Source organism: Thamnophis elegans, chromosome 14 (assembly GCF_009769535.1).
Source record: "Thamnophis elegans isolate rThaEle1 chromosome 14, rThaEle1.pri, whole genome shotgun sequence".
Classification (NCBI taxonomy): domain Eukaryota; kingdom Metazoa; phylum Chordata; class Lepidosauria; order Squamata; family Colubridae; genus Thamnophis; species Thamnophis elegans.
Genome location: NC_045554.1, coordinates 4,751,934 through 4,779,707, shown reverse-complemented (window position 1 = coordinate 4,779,707; position 27,774 = coordinate 4,751,934). Strand labels below are relative to the sequence as shown.

General features: G+C 46.8%; 1 protein-coding gene across 2 annotated transcripts in view; it reads left to right on the top strand.

The window, feature by feature from the left end:
* The first annotated feature begins 976 nt into the window (after window positions 1-976).
* Window positions 977-27,774, top strand: part of MAP2K3 (mitogen-activated protein kinase kinase 3) — a 60,793-nt gene continuing 33,995 nt past the window's right edge. Inside the window, exon 1 of one of the 2 annotated variants that reach the window (XM_032230550.1) lies at window positions 977-1,104. In XM_032230550.1, the coding sequence (XP_032086441.1) occupies window positions 1,089-1,104 (16 nt within the window). In that variant the 5' untranslated portion in view covers window positions 977-1,088. Of the gene's footprint in view, window positions 1,105-21,225; window positions 21,888-27,774 lie in introns of those variants that run through there. The other variant, XM_032230549.1, reaches the window with a different exon arrangement.

Sequence of the window (27,774 nt, the reverse complement as noted above, 5' to 3'; positions counted from 1 at the left end):
GAGTGGTGCTCCTGAAATTTTTTCCTCTGAAAATCCATTTCTATTCTGACACGATTACAAGGGTGTCCATCTCAGATTATATAGGTAAAAGTTTGTAGAAGTTAGGGGAAACTTCAGCTTCGTGCTGGCTGGGGAATTCTGGGAGTTGAAGTCCACATATTTAAAGGGGCTAAGATGAAAACATATTGCCATGGTTGATTTTTTTTTAAAAAAGGCCAGCTGAAGGGGGTGGTAGGACAGGAACTCCTAAGTCCAGAACACACATTGGAAACGGGGGCCAGAGACACACTGGCAAGGGGGCAGGGTCAAACTGGAGGAATTCTGATTAACCAGGATTCCTCTCACTCTGCACGATGCAAAATCAGCCAAGGATGATGCAAAGGGCATCTCAGTAGGTGGACATTGAAACAGGTGCCAAAACATGAAGCTAAAGCAGGATTGCCCTCCCAATAGGCAATGCAAAATCAGTCAATGCTGGTTTGATCCTCAGACTGTGATGATGCAAGGACCTCTCAACTGGAGGGGTACCAGAAATGGGTGTCAAAGGCTCCTTTGGGCAGGGGGGAGAGGTGCCCACTGCCCAGGTAAACCAGGATTCCTCACCCAGTGGACAATCCTGGTTTGGGCATCAGACCACGATGATGCCGCGGAGGGCAGCTCAGCTGCTGCTGGCATGAGCTGGGGCGAGGAGCGCGTGCCCCAGCCTGGTTGGCAGCCCAGGGACAGCCCGAGGCGGGGCGCATCCTGCCAGGCGTGTCACCGGCTCCCCGCCCTGCAGAGGAACAACAAGGCAGCTGGAATTTCCTCTAAGGTCACCTGGGCAAAAGTCTCGGGACCTGGGCATGGGCGGGGCTGCGGCGGGACCCCGCCCCTTCAGAGAGGTAAGCCAATGGGGTGGAGAGCTGGGCGGGGCGAAGGCTTTTAGGCGGGCGGAGTGCCTTTCGTGGGCTCAGATCGCGCGGGTTGGGTCGCGCGCGCACCTGTTGGATATGCCTCGCGGATGCGCTCCGGGGCGCCTGGATACCTGCGCCCGTCTCACCTGCGTGCCGGGTCGGATCTGAGCTGGGGGGAGTCGCCACGACGTAGCCATGTCCCTTCCCAAAGGTAAGAGGACAAAGTGAACGGATAGATAGGGAGAGAGAGAGAGAGGGAGAGGGAGAGGGAGAGAGAGAGAGAGAGAGAGAGGGTGGGGGTGGGGTGGGGGGGTGGACAGACGGATGATGTAGATAGATGATAGATAGATAGATAGATAGATGATAGATAGATAGATAGATAGATAGATAGATAGATAGATAGATAGATGATATATATATAGAGAGAGGGATGGGTGCGTGGACAGACGGATGATATAGATAGATGATTGATTGATTGATTGAGAGAGAAAGAGATGGGTGGGTGGGTGGGTGGGTGGGTGGACAGACAGATGAGATAGATAGATAGATAGATAGATAGATAGATAGATAGATAGATAGATAGATAGATAGATAGATAGATAGATAGATAGATAGATAGAGGAATGGGTCAGACAGACGGATGATATAGATAGATGATTGATAGAGAGAGAGAGAGAGGGATGGAGGGATGGGTGGGTGGACGGACGGATGATATAGATAGATGATAGATAGATAGATAGATAGATAGATAGATAGATAGATAGATAGATAGATAGATAGATAGATAGATAGATGATAGATAGATGATAGGGATGCGTAGGTGGGTGGGTGGACAGACGGATGATATACATAGATGATAGATAGATAGATAGATAGATAGATAGATAGATAGATAGATAGATAGATAGATAGATAGATAGATAGATAGATAGATACAGAGATATGGCTACAAAGTTATATAAATATTGATTATACATAGATAGGAATTCAGGGAGGGGGGAGAGAGAGACAGAGAGAGATAGTGATGATATGGATAGAGGGATAGGGAGAGAGAGATACATAAATATTGATACATAGATATGGATACAGGGGGAGAGAGGAAGAGGGAGGGGGAGGGAGAAAGAAAGAGGGGGAGCATCCCCCTGAACCCCTCGCGGGCGGAAAAACAAAGGCAAACGGCCGTGAGACACGCATCCCGGCTCGTCTGGCGGCAGCCTGCAAAACGAGGCGTCCGGCGATCGTGTGAATCGTGCAGCCCAGCCTCGCCAAAGGTTGCGTTAAGTAGGACTGGGGAGGGGGGGGGCGCGTTCGGTCACGAAGTTGGAAGCAAAGCGCCCGGGGTGCAAACCAAGCCTTAGCTGGGCTTATTTATTTATTATTTTTTGCAGGGATGCAGAGGGGAAAGGAGATAGAAGAGAGAGGAGGGGGGGGGGATTAGCATCTTTGTCGAGTTCTAAAATTAAGCAAATTTTTCCCCCTGGGGGGTGGGGGTGGGCGCATCCCGGGCTGACTTCAACAGCGGGCGGCGGAGTTTCTCTCCGATGAAATTGAAATTCCGCAGGTGGCTGGAGCGCTTCGCTCGGGGTGTGTGTGTGTGTGTGTGTGTGTGTGATGATGATGATGCTCTTACGTCATCCGCATGGTGTGGCTGGTTTATGAGAAGCAACCTCGGATGACCCGGCTGTTGGTCATTGTTTTGCATGCTCGGGATTGTTGTTGGGGCACAGGATGAGAAAACAGGTTGCCTGGAATAATTTTAAAAAAAGGGAAGGGAAAAAAAACACAAGGAATCCTGCAAATTCTGAATTTCATCCTTTGTGTGTGTGTGTGAGAGAGAGATGCTTAAATTCCGGGTCCCTGTAAGGCTCCCACAGGTTGTGTAAAGGTTCCCCTTGCTCATATGTGCTAGTCCAGAGGTCTTCAAACTTGGCAACTTTAAGACTTGTGGACATCAACTTTCAGAATGTCCACAAATCTTAAAGTTGCCAAGTTTGAGGCTCTCTGTGCTGGTCGTTCTGGACTCTAGGGGGCGGTGCTCATCTCCGTTTCAAAGCCGAAGAGCCAGCGCTGTCCGAAGACGTCTCCTTAGTCATGTGGCCAGCATGACTCAACACCGAAGGCGCACGGAACGCTGTTCCCTTCCCACCAAAGGTGGTCCCTATTTTTCTACTTGCATTTTTTACGTGCTTTTCGAACTGCTATGGTGGCAGAAGCTGGGACAAGTCACGGGAGCTCACTTCATTATGCAGCATTGGGGATTCGAACCGGTGGGTCTTCATGCTGATGGATCATGTGGCATTAAGTCAATCGGTGCTGACTTTTAAGGATCGAATAGATTCTCTGCAGGATCACCTGTTTCCAACCTGGTCCTTTAGGTCTTCCACCGTACTCAGGTGCACCTGCTTTGCTGTTGATCGTCCCATCACAAGAGTTGGAAGGGAACCTTGGAGGTCTTCTAGTCCAACCCCCTTACTTAAGCAAGGAAACCTCTACTGTTTCAGACGGCCTGTTCCATTTCCTTCTGCTTGTCTCAGCAGTAGAGACATCTTCCTTCAATCCTGTCTTTCTCATTTCCTCCAAGCTGAGGACACGACCTGAACTTCCTGGGAGATGACTTAGATTTTAGAAGATGATACCTGGTGAAGGAGCATCATCGCTTAGCCAGATCTGCAGAAAAGATGGCTTGCCTGGGCTCAATTAAAACTCGAATTCCTTAGACTGAAAGAAAAGGAGTGGGGGAACCATCCTACAGAGAAAATAAGGGCTGGCTCAGTGACTAAGACGCTGAGCTTGTCGCTCAGAAAGCTCTGCAGTTCGGCGGTTCGAATCCCTAGCGCCGCGTAACGGAGTGAGCTCCCGTGACTTGTCCCAGCTTCTGCCAACCTAGTAGTTCGAAAGCCCGTAAAAAATGCAAGTAGAAAAATAGGAACCACCTTTGGTGGGAAGGGAACAGCGTTCCGTGCGCCTTTGGCGTTGAGTCATGCCGGCCACATGACCACGGAGACGTCTTCGGACAGCACTGGCTCTTCGGCTTTGAAACGGAGATGAGCACTGCCCTCTAGAGTTGGGAACGACTAGGACATATGTGCGAGGGGAACCTTTACCTTTACAGAGAAAAGAAATGTAATCAGAAAAACAGCATTCGATTAAGTTCTAGGTGCGACCTTCAGTGGGAAGGAGATTTTGTTGTCGTTATTGTTTTAAGAGTATTTTATTAGGGTGTAAATCCACTGCCCCGGCTCCTCCTTGCAAATTTTGCAGAGGTCCAAGAGTGGAGATAGAGAGATTATTATTATTATTATTCTGTTGCACTGTTGCATTTCGTTTTATTAAGTCTCTCTTTCGGGCAACAAAGGTGGAAATGACACCGAGGTGCAAATGTATGTTTCTGCTGTTATCTGGGAGGGCATCCCTAAAGCATCTCGGAGCACGACGCATTTTAGCAGGAGTTGGGTGTTGACTTTAGAGAGGGGGGGGATGGATGGGGGGGGGAGTTCATGCTTCGATTTGGCACTCCTGCCCGGGAAACAATGAGTGGAGTAAAACTTGGCCAAAGATCGTGGTTAACCTCTTAAAGTGCAATTCTTTCTTGTTTCTCCGCTTGGAGGTGAGATGGGGATAGGCGAGACAATAATCTTTGAGTCCCTGAAAAATGGTGTAACAGCATAAAGACGAGATAAGTGTTGGGCATCTGGGCAAAATTAGTCCAGAAGTGGGCAGAGTTATAGCTCTGAGGTCCTTGGTGATCTCTGAACTTGGTGGGTTTCTTCAAAACCTTTCGTTACCCAACTAAGTAACAAGATCAGTGCTAGAAGGGATTGGGGCTGGAAGAGGAGGAGGAGGACTGTGGGGTCCTTGGTGCTCTCTGACCTTGTTTTAATTTTTGCAGATGTTTTGTTACCAAACTAGGTAACGTCATCAGTGTTAGAAGGGAGTGGGGTTTGCATATATATATATATATATATATATATATATATATATATATATATATATATATATATATATATATGTGTGTGTGTGTGTGTGTGTGTGTGTGTGTGTGTGTGTGTGTGTGTGTGTAATTATTATTTTTTTTATTTATCAGCACAAATATAACATAAAATGTGTAACAAAGGCAACAGTAAAAATATTGGGTTTCTGTCGTGATGGACTCTTGTGACGAGCCGATTGACAGATAGTGGAAGCTGTTAGCTTCCTCCCATGATTGGGGCTTACCAGGGGTTGTGACTATACACACACACACACACACACACACACACACACATGTTATATTTGTGAAATTTAAATAGATACATATATGTTTGTGTGTGTGTGTGTGTGTGTGTTATATTTGTGCTGATAAATAAATAAAGGGAGACTAGTATAGATCTATTTCAAGCTATTTAGCTCTCATCAGCTAGCCATACCCTTAACTGGGATTCGAACCCGGGCTGTATTACATATTAGGCAGATGTGTTAACCACTAAGCCACAAGGTTCTCCTCCTTTATCCTTTATATATATATTAAAGAATTGAGCTGAGAGTATCGACCAGCTTCCGAGCAGTCTTGGGAATTTGCTTGGATGAAATTGGAGGAACAGTTTGTGTGTGTGTGTGTGTGTGTTTTCATAAACTGGGTGGTGGCAAAGATCTTTCAGCACACTTCAGATGCAAGACTCAACAAGGCGCTGACATTCATCCCTTGTTGTCTTTGGTGATGAATATAAACACGATGTTGTTTTCCAAAAAAACCAACAACAACCCACTAGGTCTTGCAAAGACAAAAATCTGCTCCCCTCTGAAGTTCCTTGCCAGGTTTATTATTAATAATAATAATATTTCAGCTCCTGAGATTTTTCAGCTGCTGTGAAGGAGTAAAGCAATTTATTAGCCAAGCAGGATGCCATGCCAGAAAGTGGGGGAGAAAAATTGTAGGAGGAGACAGTGAAGGTTAAGGTTCCCCTCGCACATCTGTGCCAGTCGTTCCAGACTCCAGGGGGCGGTGCTCATCTCCATTTGAAAGCCAAAGAGCCAGCGCTGTCCGAAGACATCTCCTTAGTCATGTGGCCGGCATTACTCAACGCTGAAGGCGCGCGGGACACTGTCACCTTCCCACCAAAGGCGGTTCCTATTTTTCTACTTGCCTTTTTTACGTGCTTTCGAACTGCTAGGTTGGCAGAAACTGGGAGGAGTAACGGGAGCTCACTGTGTTACGCGGCGCTAGGGATTCGAACCGCCGAACTGCCGACCTTTCTGATCGACAAACTCAGCGTCTTAGCCACTTCAACTGGTGGCTACTGTGGAATTTATTTATTTATTTTATTTATTTAGCTTGTCAAACATGTCCCAAATAACAGGTGTAAGTGTAAACGTGGACATGAATGAAGGAAATGGGTACGAATAAATGGGGACAGTAGGAGAGGGACGGAAGGCACGCTGGTGCGCTTATGCAGGCCCCCTTTATGGACCTCTTAGGAATGGGGTGAGGTCAATGGTGGACAGTTTGAGGTTGAAGCTGTGGGGGGTTTGAGGATGTAACAACGGAGTCAAGTAGAGCATTCCAGGCGTTGATCCCTCTGTTGCTGAAGTCGTATTTTCTGCAATCAAGTTTGGAGCGGTTTACCTTGAGTTTATATCAATTATTTGCCTGTGTATTATTGAGGTTGAAGGTGAAGAAGCCGTTGACAGGTAGGAGGTTGTCGCAGACAATTTTGTGTAGTACGCTTAGGTCAGAGAGTAGGAGGTGTCGTTCTTAATTCTTAAAGCTTGGAGAGATACAACTGAGGCACCCCACAAAAATTGGAGATAGAACGTGTGAAGAGGTCACAGGCTTGCAATTCCTGCATGCGGCAGTGGCGTCCTGCAAATTGTTGCATGATGATGACAGTGTGTAGTTGACACACAGTGTGTAGTGGACACATGATGGTGACAGTGTGTAGTGGATGAAACGAACAGAATGTTAGAATGGAATAGAGCTGGAAGGGACCTTGGAGGTCTTCCAGTCCAACCCCCTGCTCAAGCAGGAGACCCTATACCAGCTCAGAGAAATAGCTGTCCAGTCTCTTCTTAAAAAAACCCCAGTGATGGGGCAGCCACAACTTCTAGTGGCAAGCTGTTCCATTGGCTAATTGTCCTCACTGTTAGGAAGTTTCTCCTTAGTTTCAGGTTGCTTCCTTCCTGGATTAGTTTGCATCCATTGTTTCTTGTCCTGCCCTCTGCTGCTTTGATTTGATTTTTTTATTTTTTTATTTTTTATTATTTTAGTATTTTATTTTATTAATTTATTTTATTAATTTGTTTTATTAATTTGTTTTATTATTTATTTATTTATTTTATTTATTATTTTATTTATTTATTATTTTATTTATTTTATTTATTTTATTTATTATTTATTTATTATTTATTTTATTTATTATTTTATTTATTATTTTATTTATTTTATTTATTTTATTTATTTTAATTTTATTTTATTATTTTAATTTAATTTAATTTTTATTTTATTCGTTTTATTTCATTTCATTATTTTATTTTATTTTTTATTTTACTTTACTTTAATTTACTTTAATTTATTTTACTTTTTATTTTACTTTTTATTTTACTTTTTATTTTGTTTTATTAGTTTTATTTCATTTCAATATTTTATTTTATTTTTTATTTTACTTTACTTTACTTCTTTTTATTTTATATTATATTATATTTTTATTTATTTTATTTCTTAGCCATCATGCAGTTTGCTTAAGGCCCATGACGATTTGCTTAATGCTCACCCAGCATTGCATTTCTAGCTGCTCAAAGCAGCCTGCCACGCACACGCCCTCCCATGCCCCTTCCAACCCAGGCGGCGGGGGGGGGGGGGATGTCCTTTTGGGATTAAAGTTGGGGGGAAAAATGTGATGATTCATTAAGGCCTTGACATCAAAGGCCGGGGAATCCTTTCAAGTGCCTAGTTAATGACTAGAGAGATCCAAACTGCACATTGCTTGCATACTTATGTATAATAGAGTAATTACTATTTACGTAACTGACTTTGTAATGGGGCATGTTTTACTTTTCTCCGTCCAGGTTTCTTGAGGGCTGCTTAGAAGGACCAGTGCTGGGTCATCTGGGGTTACAGTGGCCATGCAGCTACTCCTTAACTTACAACGGTTTCATTTAGCGACCGTTCGAGGATATGACGGCACAGCTTATGCACGGCCCTTACAGACCTCTTAGGAATGCGGTGAGGTCGACAGTAGACAGATTTTGAGTTTAAAGTTATGGAGTTTTGTGGATGTAATGGAGTCAGGTAGAGCATTCCAGGCGTTGACCACTCAGTGGCTGAAGTCGTATTTTCTGCAATCAAGTTTGGAGCAATTTACCTTGAGTTTGTATCTGTTGTGTGCTGGTGTATTATTGAGGCTGAAGCTGGAGTAGTCGTTGACAGGTAGGACGTTGCAACAGACAAATTTTGTGTACTACACTAGCAATAGCAGTTAGACTTATATACCGCTTCATAGGGCTTTCAGCCCTCTCTAAGCAGTTTACAGAGTCAGCATATTGCCCCCAATAACAACAATCCGGGTCCTCATTTTACCCACCTCGGAAGGATGGAAGGCTGAGTCAACCCTGAGCCGGTGAGATTTGAACAGCCGAACTGCAGAACTGCAGTCAGCTGAAGTAGCCTGCAGTGCTGCATTTAACCACTGCGCCACCTTGGCTCTTAGGTCAGACTGTAGGCAGCGTAGTTTTAAGATGTCCAAGGCCAAAATTTCGAGCCTGGTGGCGTAAGGGATTCTATTGTGAGAAGAGGAGTGGAGGACTCTTATTCGTGAAATACCTCTGGACTGGCTCGATCATATTAATGTCTGATACACAGTGCGGGTTCCAGGCAGACAAGCTGTATTCGAGGATTGGTCTGGCAAAGGTTTTGCATGCTCTGGTTAGCAGTACAATATTCCCAGAGAAGAAGCTACGCAAGTTTAGGTTAACAGCTCTTAAATGCCTTTTTGGCAATGCTGTTACAGTGGGCTCTGGATATTGGTCCAGATATCAGGGCAGCCGAAGGACATGTCAATCAACCCCTCTTGGGCCTTAACTTGAAGTCTTCTTCCAGAGTGCCAGGCTGCTCTCTTTACTTAAGAGCCGAGGTGGCGCAGTGGTTAGGGTGCAGTACTGCAGGCCACTTCAGCTGACTGTTATCTGCAGTTCAGCGGTTCAAATCTCACCGGCTCAAGGTTGACTCAGCCTTCCATCCTTCCGAGGTGGGTGAAATGAGGACCCAGATTGTTGGGGGTGATATGCTGACTCTGTAAACCACTTAGAGAGGGCTGAAAGCCCTATGAAGCGGTATATAAGTCTAACTGCTATTGCTATTGCTACTGCCTGGGAGTGATGATAATCTGGATTACTTGGTTATGTATTCAATTAAATACTTGGCTGTTTAGTCTCTCCCAACATCCTTTTCACATGAGGTTATGGAATAGGCAGGTGAGTAAGTTACAGGTCATGTTTCTTTACAGGTGACAAATTAACATTTGTTAAAAAAAACCAGTACAAACACACTGGCTGGGAAGAGGCTTGGATTCGAATCAGATGCCTTGGGAGGGGAATTTAGTGCATCAAAAAAAAAGTCTTCTTTGGTTATTAATGGAAAGAGACAGGTAGTTCGACTTGCAAGCATCACTGAACACCTAGTTGCCAGTGATTTGTGTAGCACACAGCTTTGCTAAGCAGATGGTTGTGTCTGGAAGCCTTTGTGACATCGCTGTCCTCTGCAACGTTGTTGTGCTGTGGTCCACAGGTTCTGGGTCACAACCTTCTTTTTGGTGGGACACAAGTCCCTCTAGTGCTCATCTCCGTTTCAAAGCCGAAGAGCCAGCGCTGTCCGAAGACGTCTCTGTGGTCATGTGGCCGGCATGACTCAACTCCCGAAGCCGCACGGAACGCTGTTCCCTTCCCACCAAAGGTGGTTCCTATTTTTCTACTTGCGTTTTTTTTTTTACCTGCTTTCGAACTGCTAGGTTGGCAGAAGCTGGGACAAGTCACGGGAGCTCACTCCGTTACGCGGCGCTAGGGGTTCGAACCGCCGAACCGCCGACCTTTTCTGATCGCCAAGCTCAGCGTCTTAGCCACTGAGCCACACCGCGTCCCTTAGCTTATCCGATTTAGCAGAGTTGGAAGGGACCTTGCAGGTCATCTAGTCCACCCCCACCCCCAAGCAGGAAACCCTACATCTCGGATCGCACTCAAACCTCCTGATTGTGAGTCATCCTTACCCACCTTATCTGGAGAAGGAAGACTTACATCAACGGTGAAGAGAGAGGGGGAAGGACCGGGGTTTTCTCTCTTTTTGTGCAGTCCCTGTTTCCAGCGCCTTGGTAACTTTGAACCAGCACTAAAAATAGACTTGTTGTAAGTTGAGGACTCTCTGGCACGCCTTCTGCAGCAGCCTGCCTGGTGGAGAGGGGAAATTGCATCCGTCTTTGGGGCTGCAAAGGGTAGGGCTTGAGACCCATGAATGGAGCATTCTCTTTCTGGGAAAGGAACTCTCGTTGTTTTTTTTTTTATGGATGTCGTAAGAAGCCGGAAACCAAAAGAGCAGAATAGGCGGGGCCGTCCTGGAAACCGGGGTGAGGACCTTTGCCGAAGATAAAAAACCGTCTTGAAGCCAAGCCCTCTTTTTGTGGGCTTGGTATTTTATAACCGCTCTACAGTTTTTTTGGCGCGAATTTTCTGGAGCACAATTTTTTTTCTTTCCTTTCAGTTCTGCATTTTCTGAAGCTCTCTTCCCCTTCTAGGATACTGAAATCCGTTTTGATCTTCTAAACCAGAGGCAGCTTTTTTTTTTGAGGGGAGGGGGCTTGGTGGGGGTCTACATTTTGGGGAGCCCGTAAGCCTTTGGTTGGTGGGGTTGCAGGCTTATTTTAAGTCTCTGTTGTTGTTGTTTTTAAGGTGCAATGCTTCTTTTTTTAAAAGAAAAAAATACACCTCCAAATAAATCTACATTCCTTGGAGAGAGAGGGGAGGAAAGAAGGAGGGAAAGAGGGAAGGGAGGAAAGAAGGAAGGAAAGGAGGGAGGGAAGGAAGGAAGGAAACAGGGAGGGAGAGAGGGAAATAGAGGAGAGAAGAGAGAAATAGGGAGGGAGGGAGGGAGGGAAGGAAGGAAGGCAGTCTTGGGGAAGACAACCAACAATTTTGCCCTAATCTGAAAAATGTTAAAATTGCACAAAATATAAGATATGAAGGCATCTATTTAAAAATGAGGAAGCATTCCAAAATAAAATAAGGTCGAGGCTGCGGAGAATGCCCTTAACCCTGATTCTGCGTTGGTCCTCTTCCTTCCCCTCCCTTCTTCCCCCTCCTCCTTCTCCCCCTCCTCTTCCCCCCTTCTTCGCCCCCCTGCTCTTCCTCTCCTCCTCTTCCTGCTCTTCCTCTCCTCCTCTTCTTTCTCCTCTTCCTCATCCTCCTCTTTCTCCCCTCCTCCTCTTTCTCTTCTTCCCCTTCCTCCTCTTTGTCCCCCCCATATTCCTCCCCCTCCTTCTCCCCTTCTCTCCCCCTCCCTTTTCATTCCAACTTCTTCCTCCTCTTCTTTCCCCTCTGCCCCCTCTCCTCCTCTTTCTCCTCTTTCTCTTCCTCCTTCCTCTCCTCTTCTTTCTCCTTTCCCTCCTCCTTCCCCTCCTCCTCCTCCTTTCCCTTCTCCCCTGTCTTTTCCCATTTCTCCTCTTTTTTCCTCCTCCCCCTCCTCTTCCTCCTTCCCCTTACTCTTCCTCCTCCTTCCCCTCCTATTCCTCTCATCCTCCTTCCCCTCTTCCTCCCCTTCCTCCTCTTTTTCTTCCTCCTCCTCCCCTACCCTCCTCTTCCTCCTTCCCCTTCCTCTTCCTCCTCCCTCTCCTTTTCCCCTTTCTCCTCTTTTTCTTCTTCCTCCTCCTCCCCTCCTCTTCCTCCTTCCTCTTCCTCCTCCTTCCCCTCCTATTCCTCTCATCCTCCTTCCCCTCCTCCTTCCCTTTCTCCACTTTTTCTTCCTCCTCCTTCTCCTTTTTCTCCTTCCCTTCCTCCTTTCCCTTCCTCCTCCCCTTCCTCCTTCTCCTTCTCCTTCCTCCCCCTCCTATTCTCCTTATCCTCCTCCTTCCTCTCCCTCCTCGGGCCCGCAGTCCCTTCCCCTTTCCCCCTTTCCCCCCCCCCCCCCGTGCTCTGTGTCAATCAGCGGCTGCTCCTCCATTTCCGCCCCCCATTTGATTTCAAACTTTGGGTCATCTGTTGACACTTCCGGTTGCCTCCCCTTCCCTTCCCATTGGCTGGGGAGCCCGGTTGATGCTGTGTGGCCAAATAAAGCAACTATAAAAAGTGTGTGTGTGTGTGTGTGTCTCAGACATGGGCTGGAGAGGGAGAGAGAGAGAGAGAGTGAGTGAGTGCAAGTGTGGGCGGCTGAGTTGTGAATGAAACCCGGAGCAAAGTCTAGGTTTTATCGCTTGGGGCTTCTGCGAAAGAGTTTTTCCAATCCCAGGAAGGAGCCTAGAGAGAAACAGGAGGAGGAGAATTGGCTGGCAATTTATGCCCAGCCACATCCGTGCTGCTTTTAACCTTAAACCACATTGGCCGGTTTCACCCACTGCACGAGGCTGCAATCTATAACGGCTTGCAAGCCTCAGATGCAAGCCATGGTTTGAACTGACGCTTGCAAAAAAAACCCAAACCCTAGTTTGCTTAAAGAATCAGGGTTTGTGGAAAGGAAGCCTTCCCGCTTAACCGCTGGATTTTAGGTGCTTAACAGGCCCATAGATTAGCTTCCTCTGATTTCAAGAATTAGCAAGCTGAATCATGCTGGTTTTCCCAGCTGGCAGGAATGCCCTGCCGGCTGGTTAACCCCCCCAAAAAAACCATTTGTAGCTCTGTTTGAATTATGGGAATCCTTGGTGCTTTCCGAGCTTGGTGGTTTTCTTACAGATCTTTCATAACCCAACTAGGTAACATCATCAGTGCTAGAAGGGAATGCGGTTTTGCAGAGAGGAGGAGGGATATTTGTGGGGGGTCCTGGGTGGTCTCTAAGATTGAGTGCTTTCTTGCAGACGTTTCATTACACAACTAAGTAACATCATCAGTACTAGAAGGGAATGGGATTTGCAGAGAGGAGGAGGAGGAGGAGGAGGAGGAGGAGGAGGAGGAGGAGGAAAATTAGAATTATTGTGGGCTTCTGGGTGCTCTCTAAACTTGATTTTTTTCTTGCAGACATTTCATTACCCAACTAGGGAACATCATCAGTGTAAACCCTACTCCTTTCTAATATCTAATGTTCCATAGTTGGGTAACGAAATGTTTCTTCTTCTCCTTCTCCTTCTCCTTCTCCTCCTCCTCCTCCTCCTCCTCCTCCTCCTCCTCCTCCTCCTCCTCCTCCTCCTCCTCATTCTTCTTCTTCTTCTTCTTCCTCCTCCTCCTCCTCCTCCACCATCACCACCACCACCACCACCTCCTCCTCCTCCTTGCAAACACCACTCCCTAGAGCACTGATGATGCTACCTAGTTGGTTCATGAAACGTCTGCAAGAAAACACACAAGCTCAGAGAGCACGAAGGACCCCACAGTCTCCGTTTCTTCTTCTTCTTCTTCTTCTTCTTCTTCTTCCTCTTCTTCTTCCTCTTCTTCTTTTTCTTCTTCTTTTTTCTTTTTCTTCTTCTTCTTCTTCTTCTTCTTCTTCTTCTTCTTCTTCTTCTTCCTCCTCCTCCTCCTCCCCCTCCTCCTCCCACCCCTTAAAAAAAGAAGGGCAGAGGACCATCTAATAACCCTAACCATCAATAAAAATATCTCCTTCCTTGCTTAGCGGGGAATGCAACTGGGGCCTTGGTGCTTCCAGCTCTTGGCCCCTTCCTCCTTTGGTTGGCTGGCTGCTGGGCCTTGTCCTTCCCCTGGGATGGGGGGGGGAGGGAGCCCACAAGGCTATTCAGCCTCCTGAGCAGTAATTTCTGCTTTCCTCCCCTCCCTCCTTCCTTCTTTCCACGAAGTTGCAAGCTCCAAGGAAGATCCCCCCCTGTTTGAGGCTGACTCACTCTTGCCTCTTTAACAACTTCTCTCCTTTTTGCTCCCGGTTCTGAAAAGCCAGGAGGCTTTCAGGAACTCCGGATGGGCTATCTGGGTTGGCAAAGAGGCTAGCTGTTTGCTGCCGGGGCTCCCAGATATTTTAGAACCGGTTGGGAGAGCAGCAGAACTCGGCACGGTTTTGGCAAGCGGAGCTGGGAACGGCGGGCAGCCCTGCGATGCGCTGCGATGGGTGTGATGGGTGGGAGTGGAGGGGGAGGTTCATGCCACAGGTGAAGAAGCCAGCGGCTCTGCACGAATTCCAGGCTTAGTATCTTCTGCTATGAAGGAGAAGTTGCTGTTCTCTCTGAACTTGGCTGTTTGATGACCCAGCTAGGTAACCTCATCAGTGCCAGTAAGGAGTGTGGGCTTATTAGCATGGATGATGTCACCCCCGCTTGGGTCATGAGATGTCTGCAAGGAAAACCCCTAAGCTCAGAGAGCATCGAGGGCCTCGCAGTCCTCCTCTTCCTCCACCTCCTCCTCTCTGCACCCTGAACTCCTTTCTAGGATTGATGATGTTACCTAGTTGGGTCACGAAGTCTGCAAGAAAACAGCCAAGTTCAGAGAACACCAAGGACTCCACAATCCTCCTATTATTCCTTTTCTTCTTCTTCTTCTTCTTCTTCTTCTTCTTCTTCTTCTTCTTCTTCTTCTTCTTCTTCTTCTTCTTCTTCTTCTTCTTCTTCTTCTTCTTCCTCCTCCTCCTCCTCCTCCTCCTCCTCTCCACAAACCCCATTGCTTTCTAGCACTGATGATTTTACCTAGTTGGGTAATGAAACATCTGCAAGAAAACAGCCAAGCAGAGAGTACCCAGGACCACACAGTCCTCTCCTTCTTCCTCCTCTTCCTCTCCACAAACCCCTCTCCCTTCTAACACTGATGATATTACCTAGTTGGGTCATGAAACATCTGCAAGAAAACAGCCAAGTTCAGAGAACACCAAGGACTCCACAATCCTCCTATTATTCCCCCTCCTCTTCCTTTCTTCCTTCTCTCTCCTATCTTCCCCTCCTTTCTACTTCTTCCCCTCCTCTTCCTCCTCCCCACAAACCCCACTCCTTTCTAGGACTGATGATGTTACCTAGTTGGGTAATGAAACATCTGCAAGAAAACTGCCAAGCTCAGAGAGCACCGAGGACCCCACAGTCCTCTCCTTCCTCCTCCTCTTCCTCTCCACAAACCCCTCTCCCTTCTAACACTGATGCTATTACCTAGTTGGGTCATGAAATGCCTGTAACAAAACAACTAAGTTCAGAGAGCGTTCATTTCAACCCTGAGCTACAGCTAGCTGGTTTGTGTGTGTGTGTGTGTGTGTGTGTTTGTAGTTTTATTCATAGCTTTTTCTTTAACATTCATAACTGCTTGGTGGACTAAGTATTGTCTGGGTCAATGCATTTTACACGCGGTAATAATAATAATTACTCGTATTGTTTAGATACACATAATCTTTCCACTTCTAACATGTGTGTCTACATAGCAGTTATAGTGTATTCTATTTTTTTTTATAACAGTACACATAATGCTATTTCCCCTCATTTCTATCTTCTCCCTCTTTTTCCCAACTCTTAATAAAATAGCCACCCTATTAAAGAAGCATTCTATATCTATCCATCACCTCTTGCCCTCTTTAGAATTTCAACTCTTATTGACTTTTAGGTAAATCTTTCATACTTCTCCCTTAGGATCTTGTAGCTCCTTAAACCCTGGTCTTTTGCCTCTAGCATCTCCCTCCCTCTCTCTTTCTCTTTCTCTCTCTCTCTCCCTCCCTCTCTCCAAGGGTGACATCTGTCCAGTTTGTTCTGCTCTGCGCATCAATGCACAGGAATTTGTTTTGGCCATGAATTGAAGCTTCTGCAGGATTCTCTCTCCTCCAGGTGCTGTCTCGCTGTCTGCCCTTCCTGTGTTTGGGAATAACAGGGCTGGGGGTGAGGGGTGATTCTGTCTTCCTTCCTGCTTGACCTTGGAATCTTGCAAGAAGCCAGAAAGTTCTCTCCTTCTCTGGAGCTGAAAATGTGTCGCACAGAGTGTGTCAGGGTTTCCTTCCCTGGAGGAAGGCAGGAGGGGGGGGGGAGTTGAGATCATCCTCGCCCTCCTGCAGCAATGACAGTCTAGCTAGATGGAAGACCAATAATTTTTTAATTCTCTCTTTTTAAAAAAAAACCAAAAACTTTCGCCTTGCAAACCTCAGCATATCTGTATATAGAAATCTTCCCTTCTCCAACTCATCTGGATCTTATTATTACAGGACTCGCAGGCAAAGTCTCATAACATAAAAATTTTGTGGTTGCATCAACCCTTCCTCCCGCTCTCTTCTGACCCCCTACATTCCAGCCCCTCCCCATAGCCCTGTCCAGGGGTTTAAACCAGTGTATCTCAACCTCAACAGCTTGAAGATGGGTGGATTATAACTCCCAGAATTCCAAGGCTGCCCGGGGAATTCTGGGAGTTGAAGTCCACCCGTTTTCCAAGTTCCCACAGTTGAGAAACACTGGATTGGGTCACCCTTCTCTCTTTCCAACTCTATCATTCGTAGCTGTCCCAGGGAATTCTGGGAGTCGAAGTCCACACACCTCCAGGTTCCTGGAGTTGAGAAATAGGTGACCCTCCTCCTGCTTTTTCCAACTCTATCATTCATTCATAGCTGTCCCAGGGAATTCTGGGAGTTGAAGTCCACCCGTTTTCCAAGTTCCCACAGTTGAGAAACACTGGATTAGGCGATCCTTCTCTCTTTCCAACTCTATCATTCGTAGCTGTCCCAGGGAATTCTGGGAGTCGAAGTCCACACCCCTCCAAGTTCCTGGAGTTGAGAAATAGGTGACCCTCCTCCTGCTCTTTCCAACTCTATCATTCATTCATGGCTGACTGGAGAATTCTGGGAGTTGAAGTCCAGCCATGTTCATGTGGCTGAGGTTGAGAAACTCGGGGTGAACCTAATTGGCACATTTTCATGCCATGACTTTTTCTTTTCTACTCTTCTCTCGCCAAGGAACGAGGTGCCCAATTGTTTCTTAGCCTGACTCATTTTTAAAAGCTCTAGAAGAAAACAAGTTTCTCCAGCTGTACCGAAACTTTGGGGTTTTTTCACCTTCCGATGCGGCCTTCCTCTTGCATTCTGACAAATTCGCCCGGCAATTTTAACTTTCCACCATTCCTCCAAGGGCACATCAAGCAAGGACCAAACTTCGGGGCTCTTTGGAGCATCCTTTGGGTTCTGCAGAATTTAGTTTTTTCTGCTCCAGGGAGTGGAAGATGGTTTTGCTCTTCAGGCGGGACTTCCTCGATTTATTCTCCAAGGGAGAAATTCGGTGGCAATCTGATCTTGGGGGGGAGAGGTTGCATTTCAATCGGATTGTCTAATCCCGATCTGCAGATCTGGGGCTCAGCCACGGAGACTCTGGATCGGTTGGTCCAGAGCAAGGGTCGGCAACCTTAAACACTCAAAGAGCCATTTGGACCCGTCTCCCACCGAAAATAAAACACTGGGAGCCACAAAAACCCTTTTGACATCTAAAATGAAGATAGCACTGCATATATTATTATTATTATTATTATTATTATTATTATTTTTACCTGTATGCTATGCTGTATAAAAAAAAAACTTATAGTGTGTTGCATTTATGAAATCAATGAACTGAACACATTTTTATTTCTGCATGCAACAAAAACATTTGCCTCTTCAAAATCTTGATGAGTCTTATACTCCGGTGCATCTTATACGCTAAAAAATACGGTAACTTGAGGCCTGCGTGCAACCCATTTCATTACAGAATCTTCGTTTTCATGAGCTGGACTCTCTTCCTTTAATATGTGGAATGGTTGTGGGTCTGATTTGTGGAGTGGAAAACACAACTGGAACCCTCAGTTGTGTGAATCTGAAGAAAAGACCCCCAGCTTACCAGGAAAAAAAAGAGAGCCTCCTTCTCGTCCTTCCCCAATAAATGTTGCACTTGTGAATGCACAGCTTGCTGGAGGATTGGCATTCCTTGGTAGGGATATCACAAGCTGGTCTCATTTATTCCTCCTTTTCTATCACTTATCTAGAGCTGCTGTTTTTTCTCACGTTCCTTTTGCTAATCCTCTGCTCGGCACATCTGCCCTTTCTGATCCTATGGGCAGAATGCAGGTGGATTTTTTTAGCAGGATGGAAAAAAGAGTGAGGACTAGAAACTTTGGGGTTTTTATTCAGGTTTTTTTTTTAAAAAAAAGCATAAGGCACGGGCCATTGAGAGAAAAGAAAGGAAGGGAGGGAGAAAGAGAGAGAAAGGAAAAGGAAAGAGAAACAAAGAAATAGTAAAGGGGAAGAAAAAGCGAAAGGAAAGAAAGTTAAGAGAGAGAGAGAAATAGGAAAGAAGAAGGAAAGAGAAAGGGAGGGAGGAAGAAAAGAAAGGAAAAAAAGAAAGAGGAAAGAAGATAGAGAAAGAATGAAAGAGGAAGGAAGAAAGAAAAATAGGAAAGAAAGAGAAAGAATGAAAGCATGAAAAAAATGAAAAGGAAGAAAGAAAGGAAAGACATAGGAAAGGAGAAAGAAAGAGGAAGAATGAAAGCATGAAAGAGTGAAAGAGGAAGGAAGGAAAGAAATAGGAAAGAAGAAAGAAAGAAAGAGGAAGAAGAGAAAGAATGAAAGAGGAAGGAAGAAAGAAAAATAGGAAAGAAAGAGAAAGAATGAAACCATGAAAAAAATGAAAAGGAAGAAAGAAAGGAAAGAAAGAGGAAAGAAGAAAGAAAGAGGAAGAATGAAAGCATGAAAGAATGAAAGAGGAAGGAAGGAAAGAAATAGGAAAGAAGAAAGAAAGGAAAGAAGAAAGAGAAAGAATGAAAGAGGAAGGAAGGAAAGAAATAGGAAAGAAGAAAGAAAGAAAGAGGAAGAAGAGAAAGAATGAAAGAGGAAGGAAGGAAGAAAAATAGGAAAAAGAATGAAAGCATGAAAAAATGAAAAGAAGAAAGGAAAGACATAGGAAAGAAGAAAGAGGAAGAATGAAAGCATGAAAGAATGAAAGAGGAAGGGAGGAAAGAAATAGGAAAGAAGAAAGAAAGGAAGAATGAATGAAAGCATGAAAGAATGAAAGAGGAAAGAAAGAAGGAAAGAAAGAAAAGAAAGTTGCATTTCCCCCATCAGGGCTACCAACGCAAACCTTGCAGGCAGCAGGAACCTGCAAGCAGTGTGCCTTTGTGCGTATGTGTGTGTTTGTGTGTTTGCTCTCCCTCTTCTCTTCCCCACCCCTCTTTCAAAATATATCAGCTGGTGTAAGCTTATATTGTGCCTTTCCCTGCTGGCATCTGCCTTGTCCATGCTCCAGCCGGGCTCCTGTTTCACTCCTGACGCAGGTTGCCACAAAGGGGGGGCAGGGGGAGCTCTGAGCACCCGGGGTTGGGGAGTGTGATTGTGTGGGGGCCCATCCAGGAAAGTTCCCTGGCTACCCACGCACACAAACAAAACCTTTTCCTAACTCCAGAGAGGAAATCTTTTATTTTTAAATCTCTTGCGTTTTGCAGCCCTGGGCTTTTCCTGGGCTTTTTCCAGAGATCTGCTTTTGGTGCCCAGGTTCCTGCCCCCCCCCCCTCCAACCCCCTGCCAAGCCCCCAGTTCTTTCAGACTGGGAGCCCCAAGGAGGACCAGACCAGACACCCCCCCCCCCACTTTCTTTTCAAGTCTCAGCTGGAAGGTCCTGGAAGTCACACAGGCACAGAGACCTGCCAGAAATGTAAAAGAAAAAAGAACAAAATGTGAAAATGGGTCTGAATCCCTATCAGGAAAGCAGAGGATAGAGGGCACAGGTGAAGGAAGGCTAAAGACGCCCCCCCCCTCACCCCCCCTTCCTTTATATAAGCACTCTGTATGATAAATGGTCATGAAATTATCCATAATAAATTATCAGGCGGTTTCCGTGCCTAGCACCTGTTATGCAAACTCTCTGGGTATGAGAGTTTGGCTTCCTTCCCTCCTTTTCTCCCTTCCTCCTTCCCTTCTTCCTCCTTCCCCCTCCCTCCTTTTTGCCTTCCCTTCCCTCCTTCCTTCTTTCCTCCTTCCTTTTCTTCCTTCCATCCTTTTTTCCCTTCCTCCCGCCTTCCCCCTTTTTTCCTTTCCTCCTTCCGCCTTTCCTTCCTCCCTCCCTTCTTCCCTCCCTCCTTTTTCTTTTCCATTCCCTTCTTTCTCCTTCCCTCCTCCCTCCTTTTGCCTTCCTTCCCTCCTTCCTTCTTTCCTCCTTCCTTTTCTTCCTTCCATCCTTTTTTCCCTTCTCCTGCCTTCCCCCCTTTTTCCTTTCCTCCTTCCGCCTTTCCTTCCTTCCTCCCTTCTTCCCTCCCTCCCTTTTTTCTTTTCCATTCCCTTCTTCCTCCTTCCCTCCTCCCTCCTTTTTGCCTTCCCTTCCCTCCTTCCTTCTTTCCTCCCTCCTTTTCTTCCTTCCTTCCTTATTTCCCTTCCGCCTCCGTTCCCCCTTTTTTCCTTTCCTCCTTCCGCCTTTCCTTCCTTCCTCCCTTCTTCCCTCCCTCCCTTTTTTCTTTTCCATTCCCTTCTTCCTCCTCCCTTTTTCCTTCCCTCCTCCCTCCTTTTTCTCCCTTCCTCCCACTCTCCCTCCTTTTTTCCTTTCCTCCTTTTCTTCCACCCTCCCCTTTTCCCCTCCCTCCTCCTCTCTCCCTCCCCTTCCCTCCCCCTCCTCTCTCCCCCTTTTTCCTCCCCTCCCTCTTCTTCCTCCTTTCCTTTCCCCCTCTCCCTTTTTAACCTTTGCCCGGGTTACCAGCTTGTACCCAAAGCCAAACAGGTGGTGGTGCTAGGGGGGGGCACCTTGGAGAGGAACCAGCCTTCAAACTAGAACTGGGGGGGACCCCCTCCCCCAAGGAGAAACTCTCCCCTGTCTTTGATATTGAGCGGGTGGGCAACTGTCTCCCACATATCTCCCCCCCTCCCACTGGCAGGAGGGAAGATCCCTGCGGCGTTTAAGGACGACGGCGGCGGGGGTGGTGGTGGTGGAGAGAGATTGAACCATACGGGGGCGGGGGGCATCCCTGGCTTCTCTTGCCAGCTCTTTAGCAGCGCTGCGGGGGCAGGTTTTGCAAAAATATATATATATGCAAGCGGGGGGGGGGGCGGGCTGGAAAAGGAAGAGTAAGAAAAGGAAGGGACGGGTGGGGGGGTTTGTTGCATGCATTGCGCCCCCTTGGAAAGGCACAAGGGTGGGTGCATCGGAGGTAGCAACCCCCTTTCCCCCCCCCCCCAAAAAAGAAGCAGGGCATTCCTGGGGCCCCGCCCTTTTTGGCTTCTTGCCAGCTTCCTGTTTGACGTCAAAAGCGCTTGCATCTCTCTCTCCTCTCTCCGGGGGCTGCCCGGGCTGAGCTCTTTTACAACTTCAGTTGCGGAGTGTGTGTGTGTCTCCCCCCCACTCCCCAGTGTAATCTGAGCAGCCCCTTCCCCGAAAAAAAAGAGAAGGCAACCTCGTCACCCGGAGATTCCCTGCGACTCCCCCCCCCCACCCACCCATTTCATTTTTCTTTGGGGAAATTTCCTCTTCTTTTGGCCGGAGGAGAAGAGCGGAGACTTTTGGGGACGCCTTTTTTTTGGGGGGGGGGTGTTAATTTTTTTTATTCCCGCCTCCACCTTCCTGGAGGAGGAGGAGGAAGATGAGGATGGATTTCCTGGCGGCTTGGCGGGACCCGGCGCCCTCCCACGCGGGCAAGCGCCCCGCAGAAGGACGGACCTTAAGCGAGGACTGAGCGTGCAAGAGACATGGGACAGCGGCCACCGTCGTGCCCGGGATCTTAAAAGCGCGTGCACCGATCCTTGGACTTAAACTGTCACCGATATTACTATTATTATTATTTGGATTTTTATTTTTTTTTGCAACCGGAGCGAGCGCACAACACACACACACACACACACACGTACGTAGAGAGTCACCCCTGCAAAGGCGGCGTTGAGTGCGGTTTGCTGGTTCCGTAACTTCTGGGAAATCAGCATGGACAAAAAACAAGGTAACTCTTATGTTGCAATTGCAAAGGATAACAATAATAAGAAGGAGGATTGTGGGGATTGTGGGGCTGGGGGGGGGGGGGAGGAAGAGGAGAGCCAGAGAGAAAGGGATCGCGATTTGAGTTTGCTCCTCTCCCCCCCCCCCACTCTCTTTCCTCCCTTTTTCCCCGTGCAAAGGTTAAAACGCCCGTTTCTGCAGCGGTGGCGCCGGGCGTGGGGTGGAAGCTTAAAATATGCACTGGGGGTGGGGTGGGGGGGAAAGGAAGGAAGGGAGATGCATTATGAAGGTGCAAACCCCCACCCAAAAAAAACTTTTGCACTGGGGGGGGAGCAGAAAGTGCAAAGGGGCGGCGTGCAAAGACTTTGCACGGCCCCAGTTGAGTGGGGGGGAGTAGGGGGGGTTGGAAGCTTAAAATATGCACGGCGGGAGGAAGGAAGGGAGATGCCTTATGAATGTGCAACCCCTCCCCAAAACACTTTTGCACGGGGGGGGCGTTGCACGGGGGGGGAGCAGAAAGTGCAAAAGGGCGGCGTGCAAAAACTTTGCACGGCCCCGGGTGTGTGTGTGTGGGGGGTCGCCGTTTGTGGGCTTGCACCCTTTCCCCAAATTGTGGTTATGAGCCATGGGGGGGGGGAGGGAAACCGGATGGACGCGGGGGGGGGGCTGGGGGAGACTTGCAAACTTTTTATGAGATTTCCGGCCGGCGCTGTGACACATTTGCAGCGGTACCGTGAAAGGCGAGGCTCGAAAAAGCTGCAACCGTATATATAATATTTATATATATATTATATATTATAATATATATTATATTATATAATTAATATTTTTCTCTCTCTTTGCAAAAAGGATTGCGGCTTCCGTTTTTCCTCCTTTTTATTTTTTTGCAACTTCTGCAAACGGGAGGCCCAGCCTTCCTTCGGAAAAAAAAAAGCGACGGGAAGGGGGGGGATTTCAGTGGCTCCTCCCCGATCAGCTGCTATCCCCCCCTTCACCCACCCACCCCAACGGCTGGGGAGGGGGGGGGGCTGACGTTAGTGCCTGTACATCCTTTCTCTCCCAACCCTTGCTCATTCTTCCCTTTCTCTCTCCCGTCCCCACCCCCAAAAGAAATTCTGAGCTTGTGTTTCCTGCTTTCCAGCCGGTGCCCTCTGCACATGCTTAGGGGTAGCCTGTTCTGTCTCTTCCAGAAGCTGTAGGTAGATGTGGGGGTTACAGATCACGGGGGGGGGGATTTGAGTTTGGGGGGGGGGAGGGATACTCTCCTGCAGCTTCCCCTCCTCTACAATTTTCTGAAAATAGTTGCAAATTGCAATCTTTGACACCTATCAATCATAACAGCAATTTATTCGGAGAAGGACAGTCAGGGCATTTGCTAAATCAAATGGGTTTGGGTATGATAGTACGGGTGGATGGGAGGCCACTAAGTGATATAGACAAAGAGACTGCAGTATTGTGGGGGTGGGGTGGGGGAGGTTTGCCAGCAGGTGATTTGCAAGCCACTTTTGTATGCCTGCCAAAAAAGCTAGGTGGGGATAGCCATGAAGTCACCAAAAAGTAAGCTAGACTGACAGGATATTTTTTGTTACCCTTTATGTAAATTAAATTATGTTCACTTTTGCTTCTGCCTTGGTGGGGTTTTTTCCCCCTTCTCTTTTCTGTGCCCAAATGCAGAAAAGTTTGCAAAGTTTAGATAGATAGATGATAGATAGATTAGATAGATAGATAGATAGATAGATAGATAGATAGATAGATAGATATAAAGATATAAGGAGAAATATAATGTTAGAGATTGAGAGAGATAATGATAGATAGAAATGATAGATTGATAAAGATAGAAATACAGATAATGTTAGATGATAGATAGATAAATAGATAGAAAGATAGATAGAGAGAGAGAGAGAGAGAGATAGATAGATAGATAGATAGATAGATAGATAGATAGATAGATAGAGATAAAGGGAAATATAATGTTAGAGAGAGATAATGATAGATGGAAATAATGATAGATTGATAGAGATAAAAATATAGATAATGGTAGGTAGGTAGATAAGAGAGAGAGAGAATGATCGATGGATAGAAAGAAAGAAAGAAATATAGATAATGTTAGATAGATAGATAGATAGATAGATAGATAGATAGATAGATAGATAGAGATAAAGAAAAATATAATGTTAGATTGAGAGAGATAATGATAGAAATAATGATAGATTGATAAAGATAGAAATATAGATAATGGTAGGTAGGTAGATAAATAAGAAAGAGAGAGAATGATAGATGGATCATAAGATAATGATAATGAAATATAGATAATGTTAGATAGATAGAGATATCCTGTTTCCCTGCAAATAAGCCCTCCCCTGCAAATAAGCCCTCCCCACAAAATATTGCAACCACAGCAGCAGCCATCAGGTGACCACACTCGCCGCCTCCTGCATTTCAAAAATAAGACCTCCCTGAAAATTAGGCCAAGCGCTTATTTCGGGGGAGGGGTGTCAAAAGAAAATAAGACCCTGTCTTATTTTTGAGGAAACACGATAAAGATAGATATAGATAATGATAGGTAGGTAGGTAGGTAGGTAGGTAGGTAGGTAGGTAGGTAGGTAGGTAGGTAGGTAGGTAGATAGATAGATAGATAGATAGATAGATAGATAGATAGATAGATAGATAGATAGATAGATAGATGAGATAGATGGAGGGAGGGAGGGAGAGAGGGAAGAAGAATGGATGGATGATAGAGATACAGAAAAATAGATAGATAGATAGATAGATAGATAGATAGATAGATAGATAGATAGATAGATAATGAGTGATAGATAATAATAGGTAGGTAGGTAGGTAGGTAGGCAGATAGATACACAGACAGGTAGGTGTTTCCCAACAGTAGCATTGAAGATTGAGTAGACTTCAATTCCCAGAATTCCCCAGCCAGCCATGGATATAGTAGTTTAAAAAGAAAAAAAAGAAAAGTTAAGAAGGCTGTTTGTGTCCTTGCCCCTTTCCTGGATTATCGCACCAGTGTAGAATCTTTGGTATCTGAAACGAAATTCCTAGGAATTCATTGTGTTGACATATGTGCAAGAAGCAAGTTCTTTTAGGATGAAAGAATTGCTAGCATTGTTTGAAGCATGGCAGAGGGCTGTGCCATCTGAACCCAGGGGACAAAGCGGCATTTCCAGAAGCACAGATAACACAACGACACACAACGACAATCTGCAAATGAATGGAACTGTGGCCTCCCTTGTACGTTTGGATGTCCAAAAGGTTTTGCATCAGAGTCCTTCTTCACCCTGACTGTCGCTGTTGGTGGGAGAAGTCTGCAAAGCCTCAAAATCAGATGAGCTGGTGTTAACACCCCTGCGAGGTAGGCCCCCGTGTTCCTCCTGCAGACACAAACGGCTCCTCTTCTAGCACTGTTCCATGAGAAGTCCCTTGGTGAAGAATCTCCCAGTTGATGGCGGGTCTGCAACATCCAGTAATGGTGTGACCGAGGCTTCCCGAGAGCATGAAGCAAACTCCTGGTCCCGACAAAACCCCCTTTTATTAATTGACTGTGAATTCTTCTCAATTCACATCCAGCAAAGTCTTTCAAGGGAGGATTTACAGTCACAGACCTTATCTGACTTGGAGAGCTGCCAGGACGATCTTTGCAAAACTTGGCAAGGAGCCTCGGAGAGTAACGAACCAATGAAGGGAACTAATTGTCTCCTGCAAACTCCACTCCCCTTCGCTTCCTCTTTTATTCCCTCTGGGAGGGGCCATTCATCCTCCACCTGTGGCCTTACTCCCAAGTCGACCCCTGTTCTTTAGCTGTTCCCTTCGTCTGGCAACTCTGCGCATGCGCACACTGGGAACAGACTCCAGCTGTTCCTCTGCCTCACTGATATCTGACTCTGAAGGCAGCTGATAACTGTCAGACGGCCCTGGCCCCCTCTCTGCCTCCGACACGGAGCCCTCATCAGAGCCTTCCCCAGACTCCAGGACTGTCCCATCTTCCTCCCCAACCTCCTCACTCTCCGAATCTGCTATCAACTCTGGCCGCTGATGGGCCCCAACAATTAAAAACCAGAAGGATCAGAGTCACGGTTTCACTTAGCAACTGCTCCTGTTAGTTGCTAAACGAGGACCAGACTGGATTCAGATGCCACCTTATGCAAACCTGCAGAATGATTTCGCGAAGAGAGAGAGGCAGAGTTATAGATAGGCTGCAATTCGTAATAACATTGCCAAGCTGCTGCAAGAATTCAGACCACAAAGCATTTGATTTCTGTTTATTTTCGGACTTTCTCCTCTGCCAGCCAAGTTTTGTTGTTGTTGTTGTTGTTGGTTGGCACCACGCTGTGCCTCTTAAGTGGCTGGGGGTTAGAATTTGCCCTGGGAATTTGAAATCCCTGGGCATTATTTTTTTTTTTTTTAGAAGGGAGTAGAGTACATATCGCCAGTTGCTTCCTTCTCCCCTGGCTCTTTTTGGTATAGGACCTCAAACCGAATGCCAAGGCTATCGGAAATTGTGCTGTCATGGAACATTTTGACACAACACCCCCCCCCCCTCCAAATGGGGCATTCCGAGCCCAGAATGGGCTGTTCTTAATCTCCGGTCCCTTCTGGCTACTTTGCAAGAAGGATGCTCCACATTCCACGGTGGGGAAACATTTTGCAAACTTCGTTGAAGTCCGGCAGACAGTGGTGTCCTTGGAAAAACCACAGCAAATGTGGTTTTATTCGAAGAGGTATCTGGCATTGTTCTGACCGAGCCCAAGAGCATGACGCAAACTCCTGGTCCCGAGAAAAACCCCTTTTATTAATTCCCTGTGAATTCTGCTCATTCACATCCAGCAAAGTCTTTCGAGGGAGGATTTACAGTCACAGACCTTATCTGGCTTGGAGAGCTGCCAGGTTGATGCCTGCAAAACTTGGCAAGGAGCCTTGGAGAGTCATGAACTAATGAAGCGAACTAATTGTCTCCTGCTAACTCCACTCCCCTTTTGCTCCTCTCTTATTTCCTCTGGGAGGGGCCATTCATCCTCCACCTGTGGCCTTATTCCCAAGTCGCCCCCTGTTCTTCAGCTGTTCTCTTTGTCTGGCAGCTCTGTGCATGCGCACACTGGGAACAGGCTCCAGTTGTTCTGCCTCACTGATGTCTGACTCGGAAGGCAGCTGATAACTGTCAGACGGCCCTGGCCCCCTCTCTGCCTCTGACACAGAGCCCTCCTCAGAGCCTTCCCCGCAGACTCCAGCACTGGCCTATCTTCCTCCCCAACCTCCTCACTGTCCGAATCTGCTGCCAGCTGTGCTGGCAGGCCACCACACAGACAAAGGAGAAGTTGTGCTTGTCTTGGGGCTCTGAGGAAGGGGGTGAATGTATTTTTACCGTCCTTTGGGTGACTCAAAACCTGGTGACATCACCGGATTCAGGCAGGCCAAAAAAACCTCTTTGGGAACAAAAGCGGTTTTTACAGTCATCTTCTTGGAAACTGTGCGAGGAAGTTTAGCAGGAGAATTCCAGATGAATGCTGGGTTTTTTTTAAAATAATAATAATAGGGGAAAGGTCTTGGCATTTGGAAAGACTGAACAGGGCAGTGGGGGGGGGGGGAATGACATGCAACCCTGTAGACTGTTTAATCTTTGAGTTTTTTTTTAAAAAGGATTGGAACTTTAGTTTGAATCCGATTAAAGAGCAGCCCCTTTAAACGCGGCACAGACCCGAAACCCAGCTGGCCAGCGGGAGGCACGCACAAAATGCGTGGTGGAGCTAGCCTGGGGCGACGGCTGGGGTGCCCGCAGAGAGAGAGAGATCTCGGCGTGCCACAGGTTTTACCATCACAGCTCTATACCATTCTAGTTGTCCATTCTCTTAAAGCTCTCTCACAACTTCTGGAGGCAACTTCTG